The sequence below is a fragment of the Procambarus clarkii genome, chromosome 38, assembly GCF_040958095.1.
Source record: "Procambarus clarkii isolate CNS0578487 chromosome 38, FALCON_Pclarkii_2.0, whole genome shotgun sequence".
NCBI lineage: Eukaryota > Metazoa > Arthropoda > Malacostraca > Decapoda > Cambaridae > Procambarus > Procambarus clarkii.
This window is the reverse complement of record NC_091187.1, coordinates 15,862,081-15,882,410: the sequence shown is the minus strand read 5'-3', so window position 1 is coordinate 15,882,410 and position 20,330 is coordinate 15,862,081. Positions and strand designations below refer to the sequence as shown.

Genomic DNA, 20,330 nt, shown 5'->3' with positions numbered 1-20,330 from the left:
CTGCTCCATGCGTGACGTTACCATCACAGCAGCTTCATTCGAAGACAAGATGACGATAGTGGCAAGGATTCCAATGGCTATTGTTCCAGAGACTCCCTTGTGTCCTCCTCCAGAACCAAGGGTGAGATCGAGTCCCCAGGCGCCTACAGGAGGACCCGCTCCGATCTCAGCGCCGAGCTCATCTCCAGGGCCAACGCCGAGGATAATCATAGGCAGGAGAAGAAGTCGTCGCTATCGTCCAAGTGGGTCAATGTTTACTTAGCGGGATGTGCTAGACTGGTGGTCAATGTTTACTTAGCGGGATGTGCTAGAATTGTGGTCAATGTTTACATTCCGGTAAATGCTACACTGATGTAAATGTATTAGAAGCTGTATATACTACACACACACACACACACACACACACACACACACACACACACACACACACACACACACACACACACACACACACACACACACACACAGATTCCAGGTCCTATAGATTAGTGAGAATGAATCACTGAACGCGAAATAATTGATATCTCCAGAATGCTCTACATATTTAAAAAGAGACGTGAATTGATCGATCCTCGTGTTAACGCCAGCAAGGCACGTCAGTAACGGGTGAGTATATAGGGACTGGAAAGTCTATCCAGCAGACGTGTGCCATCAACTATAGCCAACTTAGATGCATCAAAATATCATCCACAGGTTTGGACTTATCAAAAAAGGTAACTTTAAAGTTTATTCCTTTTATTTTATACCATTTTCCTTCACTAAGATAAATAACTTCCAAATTTTTACTTGAATAATGGAGATGAAGAAACCTCATTCCACTGTGCTGCTTTCATTACCATTAACACATTCCTCCTTAACCTTACAGCTGGAGCTGAGTAGCCTCAGGTGGTGAAGAGTAATCACATGTTGTATTTCCAGCAGCTCCAAGTCCTGGAACAAGTCCAGACCTGTGTCATGGTCCGCCCAGGACCTCCGGGCCGCCGTCGACGAGGCTAAGGAACAAATCCGCTCATCGAGGGAAGGTTGGTGTGGCTGGATTCTACTTTCATGTCGGTTTCAACTTATATGCTGTCACTCTGAGTTTTTTTGGGGGCATTTGTTAGTATGTTTTGGTAATGTAGATGATTGTCGACAAGCAGTGTGTGTGAAATGTGGGCCTCTCAGACCCTTGTGATACCCAGGGTGGGTATGCGAGGTACCATACAAGCCCAGAGAGAAGTGTTCAGAGTAAGTGGCCACTGTACCCTGTGACAGTTGGCTAGAAAAGAACACAACAGGTGTTTTGATCATCAGGGAATACATGTTTTTATAATCTCTGAGTAATGAAGGTTTTGTAAAGTTATGTAACCAATTATTATTATTATTATTATTATTATTATTATTATTATTATTGTATCATTAATGTTGTTAAATTCTTCCCTAATATTTTTCCATTTAATGTACTAACAACACCATTCTGTGAGGAAGTTGTGGGTCAATACACAGTGATACAGAGCGAGTGACTGACATTCTGATCTTGAGGTGGTTCAGTTATTCTGGAAAGTGGTTAGTTTGCAGGTAATATCAAGTTAGACGATTGATTGTTTACTATTAACAGTTATTGTAACTTTAATTCTCTTGTGTGAGTGTGTGTGTGTGTGTGTGTGTGTGTGTGTGTGTGTGTGTACTCACCTAGTTGTGTTTGCGGGGGTTGAGCTCTGGCTCTTTGGTCCCGCCTCTCAACCGTCAATCAACAGGTGTACAGATTCCTGAGCCTATTGAGCTCTATCATATCTACACTTGAAACTGTGTATGGAGTCAGCCTCCACCACATCACTTCCTAATGCATTCCATTTGCCAACCACTCTGACGCTAAAAAAGTTCTTTCTATGTGTGTGTGTGTGCGTGTGAGTGTGCGTGCGTGTGCGTGCATATATAAAACTAACCCGTATCTGTGCCCAGCTCGCGAGCTAATCTTAACCCATCATTGCCAGATTTACACCGCCTGTATGGCAGCTCAAGATCGTTGTCGCAGGACCTCGGAAGTCTCGGTGACCTTCGGGGCAGTTCGAAGGACTTGTCTAATAATAATGAGAAGGAACCATCGTCCGGTTACTCGTCCTTCTCCTCGTACCTGGCCATGCGCACCAAGTCCCCGGCGAGGCCTCCGCTGGGCAGGACCTCTTCCTTACAAGGTACTTCCTCCACTTCGTCCTCAGTAAGAAGGGACGAAGAAGAAAAGTCGAAACATAAAGAGGAAGAACAGCCCAAAACGACGAAATTTTCGAGCGAACCCAAAACATCGACGACGCCGTCGATATTATCGTCCATCTCTGAGAGTAAACCTTCGAGATCGACATTGTCGCCCGTGTCTGAAGGCAAGGCCTTGAAGCCCTCCATTCTTTCCTCCATATCTGAAGCTAAGCCGCCGAAGCCTCCCTCGAGACTCAAGCCTTCCATTAAGCTCGGCGAGATTAAGGAGACGACGGTAGAAGAGAAACCTAAGAAGAGCATCGTGAGCCTCAGAGTGAGTTTCGGGCCCCTGTGACGTGTCACTTCGGACCCCTCGATGGTATTCTGTTTTACACACAGAAATCACAATAGCGTGATGCATCGAAGGAACAAATCCACAAGGGCCGTGATGAGGGTTCGAGCCTATGTTACGGCTCTTATGGATTTGTTCGCATTCTGCCTTGTTTTGTTTTCTTTTCACAATTTTTTTATGTAATCGATTTATTTTGACAATTATCTTTTTTGGCAAACTTTTTTATTGAATGAAGTGGAAGACAATCCAATTACTGATTAGTTTACCGGCTTGAGGCTAGTAGGCCTACAAGGCCTTGAAGGCCTTGTAGGCTAGTTTACTAGCCTACAACTATCCAGTTAGGAGGTGATAACTGCTGTCCCATAAGCTAGCAAGGCTTCCCCCCCTTAATGAACCTAAACTATCAACTTCATTTTCATCGAAGATATAAATTTTACTTGCCCGAAACGCTTCGCGTAGTAGTGGCTTTACAAGAATGTAATTACAATGCTATGTATCCTCACAATCCCAATGTACTTTCTTGTATATAAATAAATAAATAAATAAATAAATAAATAAAGTGACAGACATATATTACCTGAAACCCATTTTGATGAGCTGAACAAATCCTTTAATCGTTTAACTAATAATTTGCATATAACGTTTCCAATAATAATGACAATTTCTGCTCAAACAAATTCTTCAGTTATCCTCAAACAGCCACAAGCGATAAAGATATCAACAATGAATAGGATATCAACCGTTTGATTTTAAGTGTTAAGTTGACGGAAGTGATCTTGCACAGACAATTTTTGTCGTTCAAGGCGCTTTTTGCAATAAACAGAAAATATTTCATTATGTTTAATTATGATGAAGAGTTAGAGAAACCTCACTTTGAAGAGTCCTTCTCTAGCACAGACGAGCGCCCTGGCAGCCTTCGAGATGCGCAGTATAGCTAAGATCACGAGGCTTCCCTACATCTTTAAGTCATCTGAGTTTGATCAGAAGTGTGATCATATATATATATTAAGTCATGTTTATAAGTTTTATCCTTTTATATATCCAACTTCATTTCTGGACCATTAAAAGAATTTGGTTAATATGCATAAATAATATATGTAGTTTGCAACTCATAAGGAGAAGGCTTGTTGAAAGTTGCATTAAATACCATTGTGAAGTATAAACTACTATGCTCTATCGCAACACAACGCCGGTATAACTTGCTAATACTCACACCTCATTTGCTAATCAATAAATGGATGTCTTACCACAGATCTGTTTATTTTTTAAAACAGAAATAAAAATGTGTTTTAACCCAAATTTCTGACAAGAGCCGCTCTCTCATTTAATGTTTACTTACCAGGGCGATGGCTACGGGTACAGCACAGTAAGTACGGTGCAACAGAGACTCGTGTTCACTATTTGTTTTGGTCTGTGAGATTATTCTGTGAGGGATCTGTCCACCTGTCTCTCAGACGTGTCTACTCACACCACTATGCTCTCTCTAGTCTACAGTTCAGTCCAGATCGACACATGAGGGTCGACACAATATATCAGATTAAATCTTGGTTACATCTCTTGGTTAAATCAGATCTGAGTTCACGTCAATAAAAATATTTCCTTTGCATTTAAATAAAGTGTTGAATATGTCTCATAAAACACCCACTGCGTATACTGCTCCTTAATAAGATTATACAGTAATACATATATTATTCACGATGCTGGCGTGCACAAAGTAGGCCAACCTTCAAAACTGGGATACACTAGGCACAATAGGTCTTATACATTTGTATACAGTAGCAGAAGGGGTCTTTACCACTGAGATACAGTAGCTCCAAGCAGTCTTCCACAGTGGGATACAGTAAGCACTAGAGATGATCAAAATTGTGATACAGAAGGCACAACGTCTTCAAAACTCGGATACAGTAGGCACAAGACATCTCTATAATTACATAATTCATGTACTTTGATGATTAAAAAAATAATTGCATAATACAATGAGCATTGATAGGGAAATGCACAACATTTTGAAGGAATTATAGAAGACTGGAAACTGCAGAAAACAACAAATCTATCTCTCTGCTAACTGTATCGTGTCTGGGTGGAGTTCAGAATGTAACCTGTCATACTGTAGCTTATCTGATTAGTTTGCTTCTTACAGTTTGTCCTGGTTTATCCCGCCTTCTTCTCCAAGCAAGTTAAAAAAAAAATGCTGTTCCAGCTAATATACAAATTAGATCTGGAATTTTGTTTAATACTTGAAAAAAATTGTCTTTCAATTAACTGTAAAATCAGCAATTTCTTTCAGTCATTTAGTTAATCTTTTTTTTATCTAATTTATATTTAGATTAGATTTACGTTATATTGAGATTATATCTTGATTATTTTTTAGATTATATATAGCTTTGATTTAAATTAGATTTAGATTATATTTTGTTTAGTTTTCATTATATTTAGAATATATTTTTCTTTAAAAGAATGCAAGATCTTTATTTTAACACACGATAGAATCATTAATATATATATATATATATATATATATATATATATATATATATATATATATATATATATATATATATAAATATAAATATGTATGTTTGGATTACCTTTTCCCAATAATTTGTGATAGTATTTTGCTTTAAACTCCTATGTTTGATTTTCTAAACTCTTATTAAATAATCCATCACATTAATATTTAATTAATCAGGTATTATTTAAAGTTATTCTAAATTTTAAAACTGCTCTAATAATTAATTAACCTGCAACTAACGGCAAGGTTGTACCTCAAAGAAGCAAAATAATTGTTAAAATTTCATGCATTATATCCAAAATTTCATTGCAATGCTTGCAATGTTATTTCCTGCGCAGGAGGTAGGGAATGCTAGAGTATGCTGTCTTCCCAGAACCCTGTGACTGACTCCTTCTGCACCTTCAGGAGGTGAAGAGTGAGGATGACTCAGCCGATGCCACCTACGTCATCCAGCTCTCCAAGCCCAAGAAAGAACCAAAGAGAGTTGAGATCGACCTTCAGTCTGAGGTTGACCGCCTGCAGAAGGAGCTGAAGGAGAAGGTGAAGCAGATCGAGGATATGGAAGAGAAGACGGAGACTCTGGAGCGGGAGAACAAGGAGCTCATGACCAAGAAACCCAAGTTCGGTGACTTGAGAAAGCAAGCCGAGCTGACCAAAGTTCAACAGAAGGTTAGCACCCCAAGTTCCAGTCATTGCTCAACCAACGTTTATAATATTTGTATATATCAATTAAAGGAACAATATAAAACTGAATATATGAAAAGCAACACGCGTACAAACGCTTAATAAGAAAATTATATGAAGGTTAAGCTTACTCAAAATTCGTTTTAGGTTGATGACCTAAATGAGGACATGAAGAGCAAAAACAGGGAAATCAAGGACCTTAAAAAGGAAATTGACAAGCGACCGCTGCCCAAAGATGTGGAGAAGACTATGGAGGTAAGTTACTAACACCCCCGAGTCCCTCCTCTGGTAATCTTATGCTCAGGAGAAGACGGAGACTCTGAATCTTATGCTCCCCCACACACATGTGCTTCCTCTCACACCTGTACTTCCGCCCCCACCTGTACCACCACATTTTCCAGAGTCGGCGTGGTCCAGAGTCGACCCCTATGTGCACCTTCAAATATTTTGGATGTGAAATGTGAATTCCAGAGTCCGTAGACTTGTATCATTAGAATAAATATTTGGTAATTTAGATATTGATATGTAAATTATGTTCGCATGATAGGTTTGTATTCTGGGTGCACCCTTTTGATTATTGGCATGTTACTCACGTGACTCCAGTATGATGAAGTGATTTGATGAAATATCTGTGCCCAAAAAGGTCACCGAAAGCTGTCGGGAATTGGGTTAAGGGTCAAATGACTTCCAATTTGTCTGGGTTCAAATCCTTCAGGAGTGAGGAGTTTTCTGTTGCATATTAGCTTGGGGACCATTCAAGCTTGCCGCCCATTTCATATATATATATATATATATATATATATATATATATATATATATATATATATATAATATATATATATATATATATATATATATATATATATATATATATATATATATATATATATATATATATATATATATATATATATAATTTTCATATATATATATATAATTTTCATATATATATATATATAATACACACAGAATAGGGCCGAATACACAGAGAGAGGGCCGTGAACCCTTACCAGAGCCCTGGTGGATATTTTGATATAAATACATATCATCACGAGTTTTTAAATAACTATTTCTAATGGATTACTTCCATTTGTAATTGCTGAATTGTTAAAGGATAGTTTTTGAGCCATACAATGCCTTATATGATTTAATATAAGACATTAAACCAAATAAACCCTAAATTATTGTGACACTTTTTTATTAATTGTATCTGCTTTATCATAAATTAAGTGTACTGGACCTCCTGTCGACAGGACCTGAGATCGAAGCTGCAGGCGGCGGAGCAGCTCTGCGAGGAACTGATGGACGAGAACGAGGACTACAAGAAGGAGATCCGGGCCTTGGAGGAAGAGATCGAGGAGATGCAAGATAACTTCCGCGAGGAGCAGGCGGACGAGTATCGGGACCTCAAGCGGGAGCTCGAACAGACCGCCAAGAACTGCCGCGTTCTGCAGTTTAAACTTAAGAAGGCCGAGAGACGCTCAGATATGGTAAGTGGGGCGGGTTTCTTCCCGGAGACGGTGTTAAGGAGGATGTCTTAACCCTCTCTAACACTCCCTGTTAGCAGGCGGTGAGGCACAATAACGTGGCTAAAGTATGTTGACCAGACCTTGACTTAGCAGTAAAATAGGTACCTGGGTGTTAATCAGCTGTCACGGGCTGCTTCCTGGGGGTGGAGGCCTGGTCGAGGACCGGGCCGCGGGGACACTAAAGCCCAGAAATCATCTCGAGATAACCTCAAGACCACACACTATAAAAATCATTCTCACAATCGACTTGAGAATGGTCCAGGACGGACCGAAACGTCGTCGTCCCTTCACCTTCTAGTGTGTGGTCTGGTCAACACTACCTGTTAATTAACCCGACGGTGTTACGGTGTCTTAACTCATGGGTCTCTTAACCAACCATGAGTTACAAACCAAAGTGTCTACACTATTCCAGTACTAAAGAGCTGGGTAGACAATGACTTTTTGTTATAAACAGCTAAGATGCCCTGAAGGTGCATGTCAGGGAGGTTGGGGTGAAGATGAGTGACAAGAAAGGCTAAAGCTGTTTATAATAAGTGCTTTAAAATCACATTCCGTTTCCCACTTAAAACTTATACTCGTTGATATTTTTTTAAATCGTCAAACAATAAATAAATAAGAAAAAACTGATTTCAAACTGTATAATATAAAAAGCCAAAAGTATTAGTTTATTTTTTTCTAGCTGTCTTTTCACTTTAATTGCTTAAAAACTGATATTTTTATTTTTTTAATTGATAGTGAACTCGGATGATATTTTGTTTACTTAACGAATCCAAGTATCTTCCCCCTCCCTCTCCTCTCTAAAAGTACCACACTAATGTCGTTAATTTCGTGTTGTAGATTTTCCCAACACAAATTTAATACAAATCGAAGAATCTGTACATTTTTTAAAGCAAAAATTACTTCAAATATGATCGTAAACAAAAGAATAAATTTTCTATACAATATTAAAAATCCTGTTTATATTCCTTTCAGCATAGAGCCCATTTTAATGAGGTCTTCAAAGTATAATATGTTACCAAGGTCGCTATTTCGATGCTCTGTAATACCTTGAAGCTCCTTTCAAACAATAATAATTCTATCAAATTGTATAAAATTAGCATATCATTAGATATATTGTGAAAGGTAAGGTATATTGTGGGGAGAAAGCGGTAAGCCAGTACGACTATGCAGCCCTTGGGAGCGATACGTGGACAGGGGACTGAGATATAAGGACAAGGGTCTGGAACATGAGAATAGGGGGGGCTGGGATATGTGGACAGGGTTCTGGAACATAAGAATAGGGGGCTGGGATATGTGGACAGGGGACTGAAACATGAGAACAGGGGGCTGGGATACGTGGACAAGGCACTGGGATATAAGGACAGGCGTCTTGGATATGTGGACAAGGGCTTGAGATAGGGCGTAGGGGAGGAAAAGATGGCAAATGATATTTACAATAATAATGCCCATAAATAACTGAAGCAGAATAATCGGAATTTAAACCACATAACCAAACCCAAAAGCACCACAACCTAATCATAAATAATAACCCGAGGCAGAACAACCACAACATTATAACCAAAAGCCCATATCATGAGAATTAAAAACTCTCCAAAGAATATATATATCTACATATAACAGTGATATTCACATGGTTGATTAGCGTGAGTTATGGCCGCTCTCCCGTCGAACCTCTAGAGGTTCGAAACACAAACCGAAACTGTCTCTATTTTCCGCTTGTTACAACTTGTAATACAGTTGTTACATCTTGGCTTAACGTGTTTATGACGTATTAGAACGTTGTTACAACTTGCTATTTTGGTTTTTATAACTGGTTAGGAGGTGTTAAAACTTGTTCGAACGTTGTACCAACGTCGTAGTTTCGGTGTGTGTCTGGCGGGCTGGCACTAATTCATCTGTCTCTACGACAGCTGGAACGCGACAAGACTGAGATTGAAGACAAGCTCCACGAACTACAGGTAGGAGAAGCAGACGTGGATAGAGCAGAGAAGATCAAGACGCTGGAGAAGGAGATCAACCTGGCCAAGGATGTGAGTTTCAGAGTGTTCTGGTGCATGGTTAACACCTTCCTCATCCCCCACTGGATTGTTCTTGTTGACTACGAGGCGTGTCTGTGGCCAGAGTCATTGTGGGAGGGGGGGGGGGAGGCTTAAGTGTTTGCTTGTTTGTTTGTGGCTGTGAATATGTCTGTTCCCAGATTAATTGGATGTGGGTTGGATATATATATATATATATATATATATATATATATATATATATATATATATAAATATATATATATATATATATATATATATATATATATATATATATATATATATATATATATATATATATATATATTTTATGCTGGAAACAGACATATTCACAGACACAGACAAATGCGTGTGTGAGTGGTGTGTGTGCGTGCGTGTGCGTGTGTGCGTGTATTTAACTGCACCTACCTAACATAATCTAGGGAGAGATAGATCTAGCATTAAGGCAGTTTCAAACAATATTTGTTTTACATACCAACGTTCTAATTATCATACCTACTACTGAAACTATGAATAAAATTATCTTTCACAACTATTCCCTCAAGTGCGTTTAACTTGTCAATCTTCCTCACAGAGGTCCAGCATTCTCTAACGTTTCAGCTGAGCATTTCCTACATGTATGCTTCCAGCTACATAAACACCATCAACTTATCCTCCAATGTGTATCTGGGCGATTCGCAGGACACTGAAATCAGACCCGAAACCTATACACCTTTGAACAAATCCACAAAGAGTCTATACATCTTTCAAAGATCACAGTGCCTTTGTTTACATTGATTTCAAAAAGAGTTGCTCTCACACCCCCACAGGTGTCAGTCAAGATGCACGAGGAGATGGAGAAGATGAAGCAACAGCTGGAGTCTGCAGAGCAGGACAAGAAGAAGCTGAGCGAGAGAGTACAAGAGAAGCCAGTTAGGCCAGGTGGCAAATACAGCGTAAGTATCGTAGTCAAGTCCAAGATTCATCACTTACGAAGCCTCTACAGCTTTCATCAATCGTGGGAGCTTTCTTTATATTTATTAAGCAGTTTACGAGCTTCTAAACTTCACATCCCAAGTTTATTATTGTTATAAACACTCTCGTAATGCTTCGGAGTTCATAAACTGTTTAATATATGTAAACAAGACTGCCATGATTGGGGAAAGATGTACAGGTTTCGTAAGTGGTTGGCTAAATGTTTGATGAAGTCTAGTTCTGGTTCACAACACCAGTAGAGAGGCTTACTGTGACCCGTGATGAACATATAATGCTGGGTTTGGACGTGATATATAATGCTGGGTTTGGACGTGATATATAATGCTGGGTTCGGACGTGATATATAATGCTGGGTTTGGACGTGATATATAATGCTGGGTTTGGACGTGACATATAATGCTGGGTTTGGACGTGATATATAATGCTGGGTTTGGACGTGATATATAATGCTGAGTTTGGACGTGACATATAATGCTGGGTTTGGACGTGATATATAATGCTGGGTTTGGACGTGATATATAATGCTGAGTTTGGACGTGATGAAAATTTATAATCTTAGAGGGGTTGAACGTGAGAAAGATACGAAGGGGGGGGGCGTGGTTAAGGTGGTTTAATAACGTCATTAAGATAGAAAAGGGATAGTTTAAACGTCATAAAGACACAGAAGAGGTGATTTAGACGTAGCTAAGACACAGAATAGGTGGTCAAGACCTTGTTAAAAGAAAGACAGGGGTGGTTCAGACGGGATTAAACACTAACAGGAGTATTGTCTGTGACAGCGTTCGCAGATGATGGGTCGGCAAGGGAGCCAAGACAACACGGACCAACTAATGAGAGACCTGCAGGACGCCACCGAGAGGGAGCAGGACCTCAAGGATCAACTCAAATTCGCCGAGGAAGAGGTGAGGAAGAGGGAATGGTTGAGGGTATTTTAGATTATTTTTTCAACACTATTTAGCTAAGGGTCCTCTGATAGGTTAGGTGGGCAGGAAATTTTGATAAAGTTTCAAAACGTTATGAAAAACGTTAATCAAAAGTTTCCTCTCCTAACCTTTCCGAGTAAGCCGGACGACTCAAACAGAAAACGGGTCAGTACGTCACATTCGTGAGCCGATTTCATTTCAAATTACGTCCATTTTTGGCCATAGCGCGCATACGAGCCAAAAGCGACGTTATTTTTAAGAGAACGGGTTAAACTGTTAACACTGTAAACGTTTAGGTAAGGCTCTTCGCCTTTGAGATCATCGGGTAAGTACCCGGTGTGTGAAACAAGGCTGTTTAGTGTCGTGGTGATACTCTCACCAAACAAGAAATGTCGATAACTACCAATTGTTTCATGCGGGTTCTGTTTTTCCCCTTTCACAAACCCTTTCCTTTCTTTCGACAGACAAAGAACTTGCGAAAGAAGATCTCGCGGGTCGAGGAGGAAAACGAGACACTCGCCCTCCAGCTCAAGAAGATGAGCAACAAGGCCAAAGCTAACAGGCAGAGGTCGATCGAACGTACTGGCTCCTTGGAACGTTCCAGTTCTATAGAACGTGGCACGCTCAGTCGCCAGGGCTCTGCGGAGAAGCCGCCAGCTAAGGAACCTGACGAAGGCATTACCGAAGACCTCGATCCGACCGAACTAAAGGTTAAACAACTTAAGCGGACGCAATTTAAGCATTTACTGATATAGATATACCTTCGCGAATATATACAGTGAAAGTTTAGTTGGATAGAAGATAGAAGGTACAAAGTTCTACCTCCTATCTCTTGATGAGCCATGGTAATGACTACCTAATCATCTCATCACAATGACTATCATCATCTCTTGATGATAAATAGTAATGTCTCACTCCTGTTTTTTCAGCTCCAGTTAGAGTTGAACGAACAAGAGTCTGCTGTACTCAGAAGGAAGATTGAAGATCTTGAATCAGAGAACGAGCGGCTACAGAAGGAGATCAGGGGCGTCTTAGCGGCGACGGAGCCCAGGTCCACTAAGGTGAGGGGAGTTCTAGACGGCTTCCAGCACTGGAGATCAAGACGAGTTGACACGTCAATGCATGTTCTGCTTTTTTAATGATCTATTCCAGTAGTTCACCTCTTTCTATATATCTAATTGTCCCACCCTCACTCAGTTTTCTCTCTCTCTCTCTCTCTCTCTCTCTCTCTCTCTCTCTCTCTCTCTCTCTCTCCCTCTCCCTCTCCCTTCTCTCCCTCAAGTGTCCATAAACAACCTACTTCCTGTAACGGCCTCTAACATAAATATTCAACAATTGATTTATCTAATCTAAATATTTACATTTGATTCACTTTAGTGCAAACGTAAACACTAATAAATTGATTGACATGGAATTCACGAAGGTGAGAATTATCTGAAGACCTTCCTCCCTCTTTCCTTAAAGATCGATGGGGGACTCGAGGCTAAGAAACTGGAGAAGGAAGCAGACATCTTGAGGACCAAGATCCAGGAGGTTGAGGTGGAGAATGAACGTCTCTGTGATGAGAACAAGAGATTGCAGCTACGTATAGTGAAGCGTCTCCCTCTCTCAGGCACAGAGTCCAGCTATATTGAGAGACAGGTGAGTGGGTGAAGTCTCTCTGGCCACCTATGGGGAACATACGAGTAACGTTGAAGCCATACTTCACGGTAACTGTTAAACTGTCATGAAAATACCAATTTTGTTCATGGTTAATAATGTTGTGCAATCATATTCTTCGTTTTATATGCTAAAATAGTTTTTTTAAGTTTCACTATTCGTCATGGAATGCATTGTCAGATGTTTTGAATTCTTAAACGTTTATCATATCAAAAGACTCGGCTTTTATTGTGTATATTTATGTAGTGAGGAAAGAGTCACGTGGCTCTAAGACTTAGAGCCAAGTGACTTAGAGTCTAGGTCTTAAAAGTATCGGCGGTCAGCGTATTAAAATCAACGTTACAAGCAAAGAGATGGAGAAGAACGTGTACTGTTCCATGATAACCTCTTAGCCTCAAATCTTTGATCACAGGTGATGGATGATAAGGTGAGGCGGTTGGATAAGAAGCTGAAGGAGGCCAACGAGAAGTTGAAGACCTTACAGGTGAACGCAGCTGTGGCCACGACAGGCAGCGACCTTGAGGGTAAGACCATAGGTCCCGGAGGCGGGTCAGAAGTGCTGCAGATAACAAAGGAGAAAGATCGTCTCAAGAGTGAGCTCACAGAGAAAGACCTTGCAATCAGTGACTTGAAAAAGAAAGTAGACGAGTGGCAAGGGAAGTACGACAAGATGTTTAAAGACTGTGAAGAAATGAAAAGATCATCTTCTTACAAGGACAGGACTCCTAAGGTGCCGAAGGACTTCACGCCGAAGGCAACACTCATTAAGTGGGTCAATGAACTTGAGACAGAGTGTGGTAAGTGGCACTGACCTCTCACCAACACGTGGCGCTGGCAATCGACTTTACATGCATGGAACTACCTCTCCCACATCTTTAACTATTTGTTTATTAAACGTCTATTTGAACTGATTTTTGTTGTGTTCACTGCTTTACTGTTTTAATCGAACCATTTCACCTGAATGGAGTTTTTATAATATTTCTCAGCTTTATAGGTATTTTTTTGGTATATAATAAATCCCATTATATCTTGGACAAGCACTGCCCAAGACGACATTTCATATCGCTAACGTGACTTGATCTATCGACAGCCAAGCTCAATTCGAGACTAAAATTCATGGAAAAGGAACAACAAGTTTTAGATGAGATGAACCATGGCAAGAGAGACTCTCAGAACGCTCTTGGTGGCCAAATGTGCCACATGCTCTCTAATGAGAGCGCGAGCTTGAAGGTGGAGAACGCGAGCCTCAGAGCGAAGCTGGAGTTCGAGGCGAGTGAGGTGAGGCAGCTGAAACGCGCCTCAAGAGACCTCGAGGAGGAGAGAAAGAAGTTGCTGGAGAAGCTAGAGATCAGGAAAGAGAGCGACAAGGTGATCAATGATCTGATCGCCTCGGAGCAATGGGTCTTTAAGAAACCGGAAGAGTTTGCAACGAGGTCTGTCCTTAGGGGAATGATTAGTGATCTAAATATTGAATGTGGTAAGTGGGGACTGTTTTATGGCTGGGATCTAGTTACTACAGAACGTAGAGAGTTGTGTATCGAGTACAAGAAACTGTACCAGTGTCTTTAGCTACTTTTTATGTCTTTCAATTAGCATGTCCAGATATGTGTCTCAAGTGGCTTGCTAGCACAATGACATGTTAATGTGTATAAGGCATGCTTCAATTACTCCCAAAAGAGTCGACACAAATGAGCATGAAAGGTCATGTGATATACATTCGACGATATACATGACGTTCAAATGTCAAGAACGTCTTAATAGCTGCAGAAAATATGGCGTGTCTCTTCCACATCCCACCAGAAGGTTTAGTAGTTCAACAAAAATCGACTTGAGAATGGTCCAGGACGGACCGAAACGTCGTCGTCGCTTTACTTTCTGGTGTGTGGTCTGGTCAACATATTTCAGCCACGTTATTGTCACTCCTCGTCTGCTTTTGGTGCTCATTTTGTCAGCGGAGTGCAGAAGGCTGGGCCCCTCTTCCCTCTCTCTCTCCCACTCTCAGCACGGTAGATTGACAGAGAGAGAAAATCGCGTTTTGTATCTTTCCTCCCATCCCTCGGGGCATCGTAAGATATCATAGTCTATCTTGACTGAACGTCTTCATCGGTTTTGCATAGTTCATTTATTATTATGCACCCCATACCCATTTTATGGGGGGTAGTGGGAGAGGTTACAGAAGCACTTAATGGGATCAGGAACTTTACTTTTAAGATCATTTAGCTAAGCAAGTAACAATCTTTGCAAGTGGTGCAAGAAGTGGCCCACAACAGTCGCTATGAAGATGCGAGGAATCAAATTGTTGTGCAACTATTTTCCTAATAAACTGCCTGGTGAAAATTAACAAGTTTACCTCCTTTAATCAACTTTATTTTGACCCTCAAAGTCCCGAGGTGCTAATAGCCTTCGAGACCCAGCCAGGTGTCGCCCACACGCCCCCTGAATCAGGGGTTCTTAACCTTTTGACGATTAGATCCCCCCCCTCCCCCTACCCGACCGTCCAAGTGGTTGGGCACCATTCCTTTCCCCCGTCTCATCCCAAATCCTTATCTTGACCCCTTCCAAGTGCTACATAGTCGTAATGGCTTGGTGCTTTCTTCTCATAGCTCCCTCTCTCTATATTACCTAATATATCCCGATATTCCCCCTTTTTCCTATTTTTGTCTCGACCCCAACTCAACACATTCCAAAAGTTTTAAGAAAAATATCAAAACATGCTAAAAGTTTCACGTAAACTCATTAGAATTGGCAATTTTAGCAGCGATAGGCAGAAACGGTAAAAGTATAATGTAGATACCCCATGAAGATGTCATGGAAGAAAAAGCATATTTCTCTGTCATATCAGGTTTTTGTAGAAGAGAAACCGTCTTAAAGTGTAGAAGAGAAACCCTATTAAAGTGTGGAGGAAAAAAACTGCTGGAAATGTATAGTGTGGCACAGTGTGTGTTAATAGAAGAACATCTATCTGAAAATGTATAGCATGGCCTCGACAAAAGGCTGAAAAATGGCCAATTCGCGAAGAATTTGTTGGAAAATTCTACAAATTAAAAATCTTATGCAATTGAGTTCTATTTTTAATTTTATTTTGCTTGTTATAGATTATTTTATTAGGTAGTTCGAAAGAATTTTTGTATATATATCTAAGATAACAATAATTTATCTGTAATTTTAACATCTAGAAAACATGAAGAAACATGATACATTTTAAAATCTCTGGTGTTTTTAATCCATACACAGGAGTATGGTATTTTAATCCTGTTAATTTATGTTATATACTATAAAGTAGTTAGACGTTTTTAATATATATTTTATATTTGTTTAGACTTTTTAACATGCAAAATTTAATAATATAAAATTATGAATTTTTGAACACAGTTCTTATAATGATATTTCATGATAATTTTAGTGTGACATTTCATTATATACTTTGCTACTTAAAATATTATTTATTACTTAAATATTCTTTGCAATTTATTCATGTTATTAGGACCTGTTATTTATGTTCTGTTCAAGTATCCTATTGTGTTATGCATGCTAATATGTGTTATCATATTCTGTTATTTATCCTAGTGTGTGTCATGTACACAATTGTGTGTTATGTAGCCTGTTGTGTCATGTGTATCCTAATGTGTCCTAAATATCATGCTACATGTATTATATGTGTTATGTATCTTATTGTCCGTTATGTACTCTAATGTGTGATGTGTTGTGTTCTGTGTCTTATTTTACGTTATGTATCGTACTGTGTCTCGTTTTGTGTTATGTATCATAGTGTTTTCTGTATCATTTTGCATGTAATGTGTGTGTTTTGTATTTATTGTATATTATGTATCATGTGTTATAAATTCTGTTATATTTATGTATCTGAAAAGTCTGATGAATCATAATATGTTGACACATCTTTTGTCTTTCTTGCATTCCCTTATTCTCCTGCTCCTCTACCCACGTACACACGCCCCGGCTTCTCTTCCCACGTACACACGCCCCGGCTTCTCTTCCCATGTACACACGCCCCGGCTCCTCCCCCACGTACACACGCCCCGGCTTCTCTTTCCACGTACACACGCCCCGGCTCCTACCCCACGTACACACGCCCCGGCTTCTCTTTCCACGTACACACGCCCCGTCTCCTCCCCCACGTACACACGCCCCGTCTCCTCTTCCACGTACACACGCCCCCCGTCTCCTCTCCCCACGTACACACGCCCCGTCTCCTCCCTCACGTACACACGCCCCGGCTTCTCTTCCCACGTACATACGCCCCGTCTCCTTCCCCCACGTACACACGCCCCCCGTCTCCTCCCCCACGTACACACGCCCCCCCCCCGTCTCCTCCCCGTCCCCACGGACACTCCCCACGTACTCCCCTGCAACGCTCCACACTCGGGCCTGCAGCCAGTCTTCACATGGCGCTGACGAGCGCAGAGAAGAAGAAGAAAGGTCGACCCAGTTCAGAGGACCTGACCAGCCTGCGCGATCTCGAGGACAAACTCGAGCGGGAGAAGGAGCGCAACGAAGAACTCTCCCGGCAGCTCAAGGAGGAGCGGGAGAAGCTGGACAAGCCTTTAGCGAACAAACGTGAGTTTACGGGACGGACGGACGGACGGACGGACAGACGGACGGACGGACGGACAGACAGACGGGTCAATGTTGAATATTACTACATTGGTGTATTTCAATATTCTATAACGCGACACTATTAATTTTAATGACGATTAGGAAAATAGAGTTTTCTCTTGGATATGAGAAAACTTGGCTGAGAGAGAGAGAGAGAGAGAGAGAGAGAGAGAGAGAGAGAGAGAGAGAGAGAGAGAGAGAGAGAGAGAGAGAGAGAGAGAGAGAGAGAGAGAGAGACAGAGAGAGTGACTCACAAGAGAGGCTTGGGAACGTCTGATACACGACTGTAATAACAAGTTCCTGAGTACTTTCGTCACACAATTTTGCTGGCCCTCAGGCTGGTCTGGGGAACACGAGAACGAACTTCGTCGTTACGAGGAGAAGATCAACTCCCTCAAGAAGGAGCTCACTCAAGAGAAGGAGCGGAACGAGGAGATGAAGGCCAAGCTCGGTGAAGGAACTGTGGTGGGCTTCGAGGAACTTCGCTCAGCACAGACCGAGAAACACAAGCTTCAGAAGGAGGTAAGACGCCCATAGCTGATACAGGACAGTTACAACAGTGGTTGATAAGTTCAGAGGAAGACTGTGTCGACAAAATGTGTATATATATTGTATGTGTGTGTGTGTGTGTGTGTGTGTGTGTGTGTGTGTGTGTGTGTGTGTGTGTGTGTGTGTGTATGTGTGTGTGTGTGTGTGTGTGTGTGTGTGTGTGTGTGTGTGTGTGTGTGTGTGTGTGAACTCACCTAGATGTGCTTGCGAGGGTTGAGCTTTGGTTCTTTGGTCCCGCCTCTCAACTGTCAATCAACTGGTGAACAGATTTCTGAGCCTACTGGGCTCTATCATATACACATCTGAAACCGTGTTGTGTGTGTGTGTGTGTGTGTGTGTGTGTGTGTGTGTGTGTGTGTGTGTGTGTGTGTGTGTGTGTGTGTGTGTACGTGCGTGTGCGTGTTAGTGTGTACAGCATCAGTTGCTCATCGCTCGTTCCTTTAGCGAGTGGTCATTCTCACGATGCTCAGATTATATATTTCTCACCCAAGGAGTGAATGTCTCATCAGTGATGTGCTTCTTGGGTGACCTGGAAATGACAACATCGCTATATTGAACTTTCTGAGATATGTGTTACTACGACTCACTAATCACCTGTACCTTTTGAATGCAGGTTTGGACGTAACAGTTTGATGAAACACTGCAATATAATAATGTCACTGAATGAAGCTTCAGGAAGTTTAAATTAACCTAACTTTAAATTAGTTAGGATTGCAGTGATAATTAATATTAGTAAACTGTTATAATCCCATAACATTTAATGAAATATTAACCTAAGCTAACTTAGCTAATCAAACCTGACCAAACCTCACCTCTCCTAACTTAACCTAATTATACCTAACCTAACCATACCAAATGTATGGTAAGGTTATCAAACCTAACCGTAAGGTTACCATATCATACCTAACCAAATCTAACCTAACTTAACCTAATCTAACCTCACCCGTGGTGTGAAGTCTCTGGGTAGTGGTGTTGCCAACCTCATGTGATTATATCAATGGAATGGTTAACCAAAATTTCGGGTGTGCCCAACCAGCTCTCCTCCGCGCAGCAGACAACCCTCATCCTGGAGAAGAAGCTGAAGGAGGCGGAGGAGAACCTCAGAATGATGGAGAGAACAGAGAAGAGAAACAAGAACGCTATTGAGAAGCTCGAGCTGAAGGTGAGATGTTAGTTAGACGAGAGAGTGAGGTTAAGAATGAGGTCTTGAACTAGCTGTTAGTGAAGATCATTAGGAGAGAGTGAGGTTAAGAACGAGGCCTTGAACTAGCTGTTAGTGAAGATCATTAGGAGAGAGCGAGGTTAAGAACGAGGCCTTGAACTAGCTGTTAGTGAAGATCATTAGGAGAGAGTAAGGTTAAGAACGAGGTCTTGAACTAGCTATAAGACCTGTGGTAGTGACTCCAAACCCGTGTATGGGCTGGTTTGTTTAGTGACTACCACGAATACAACCATTATAGCCACCATGACTGCTATTACTACCGTAGTAGGGATGATAGAAATGGTGGAGGTGGTGGTGGTAGAAATAGTAGTGGTGGTATGAAAAGGATTATTGGTGGCAGTCCACCCGGAGCTCAGGTAGGGACGTCCACCCAGGGTTCAAAAAGTGACGTCCACCCAGGATTAAAAAAGGGACGTCCCCCCAGGATTCAAAGAGGGACGTCCACCCAGAGGTTCAAAGAAGGACGTCCACCCAGGGGTTCAAAGAGGGACGTCCACCCAGAGGTTCAAAGAAGGACGTCCACCCAGGGGTTCAAAGAAGGACGTCCACCCAGGGGTTCAGAAAGGGGTGACCACCAGGGTTCAGCATGAGACGTCCACCCGATCTTCAGAAAGGGGGGGGTCCACCCAGGGTTCAAAACGGAAAGAGTACACAAAAGTCTCCTGAACCAACAGGATGCTAATATATATAATCTTCCGGATACTACCCTTTCTTCTACCGTCTCCAGTATATACATTTCTCTAATTTCCATTTAACAGTGCAAGCAAACTGTAAATTTAATCATTTCAATATGTCTGAATAGCTTCTTGTATTCGCTGCTTGAGGTGCTTTTGATGTCTTTTATGGAGGTAACTAAAAGTTTGGGTGAAGACGCTCTTCTTCTCCTTCACTCTTCACAACTTTGTCCTTGTGGCTAAACTTGCACACTTGGGGCCAGATTCACGAAAGCACTTACGCAAACACTTACGAACCTGTACATCTTTTCTTAATCTTTGGCAGCTTTGTTTACAATTATTAAACAGTTAATGAGCTCCGAAGCACCAGGAGGCTGTTTATAACAATAACAACAGTTGAATGGGAAGTTTTCATGCTTGTAAACTGTT

The 20,330-nt window shown here is 41.2% G+C and overlaps 1 protein-coding gene across 9 annotated transcripts in view; it reads left to right on the top strand.

Moving 5' to 3' along the window:
- The window catches only part of LOC123771865 (trichohyalin), a 101,844-nt gene that overhangs the window by 35,635 nt on the left and 45,879 nt on the right, over positions 1-20,330 (top strand). For 4 of the 9 annotated variants that reach the window (XM_069337793.1, XM_069337789.1, XM_069337788.1 and 1 more), the window contains exons 4-20: positions 30-242; positions 922-1,022; positions 1,974-2,506; positions 3,867-3,890; positions 5,442-5,705; positions 5,868-5,975; positions 6,974-7,210; positions 9,160-9,279; positions 10,095-10,220; positions 11,040-11,162; positions 11,648-11,893; positions 12,113-12,244; positions 12,648-12,824; positions 13,255-13,639; positions 17,235-17,417; positions 17,794-17,978; positions 19,042-19,167. In XM_069337793.1, coding sequence (XP_069193894.1) covers positions 30-242; positions 922-1,022; positions 1,974-2,506; positions 3,867-3,890; positions 5,442-5,705; positions 5,868-5,975; positions 6,974-7,210; positions 9,160-9,279; positions 10,095-10,220; positions 11,040-11,162; positions 11,648-11,893; positions 12,113-12,244; positions 12,648-12,824; positions 13,255-13,639; positions 17,235-17,417; positions 17,794-17,978; positions 19,042-19,167 — 3,283 coding nt within the window. Of the gene's footprint in view, positions 1-29; positions 243-918; positions 1,023-1,973; positions 2,507-3,866; positions 3,891-5,441; positions 5,706-5,867; positions 5,976-6,973; positions 7,211-9,159; positions 9,280-10,094; positions 10,221-11,039; positions 11,163-11,647; positions 11,894-12,112; positions 12,245-12,647; positions 12,825-13,254; positions 13,640-17,234; positions 17,418-17,793; positions 17,979-19,041; positions 19,168-20,330 lie in introns of all 9 variants that reach the window. The other 5 variants (XM_069337796.1, XM_069337792.1, XM_069337790.1 and 2 more) reach the window with 5 other exon arrangements.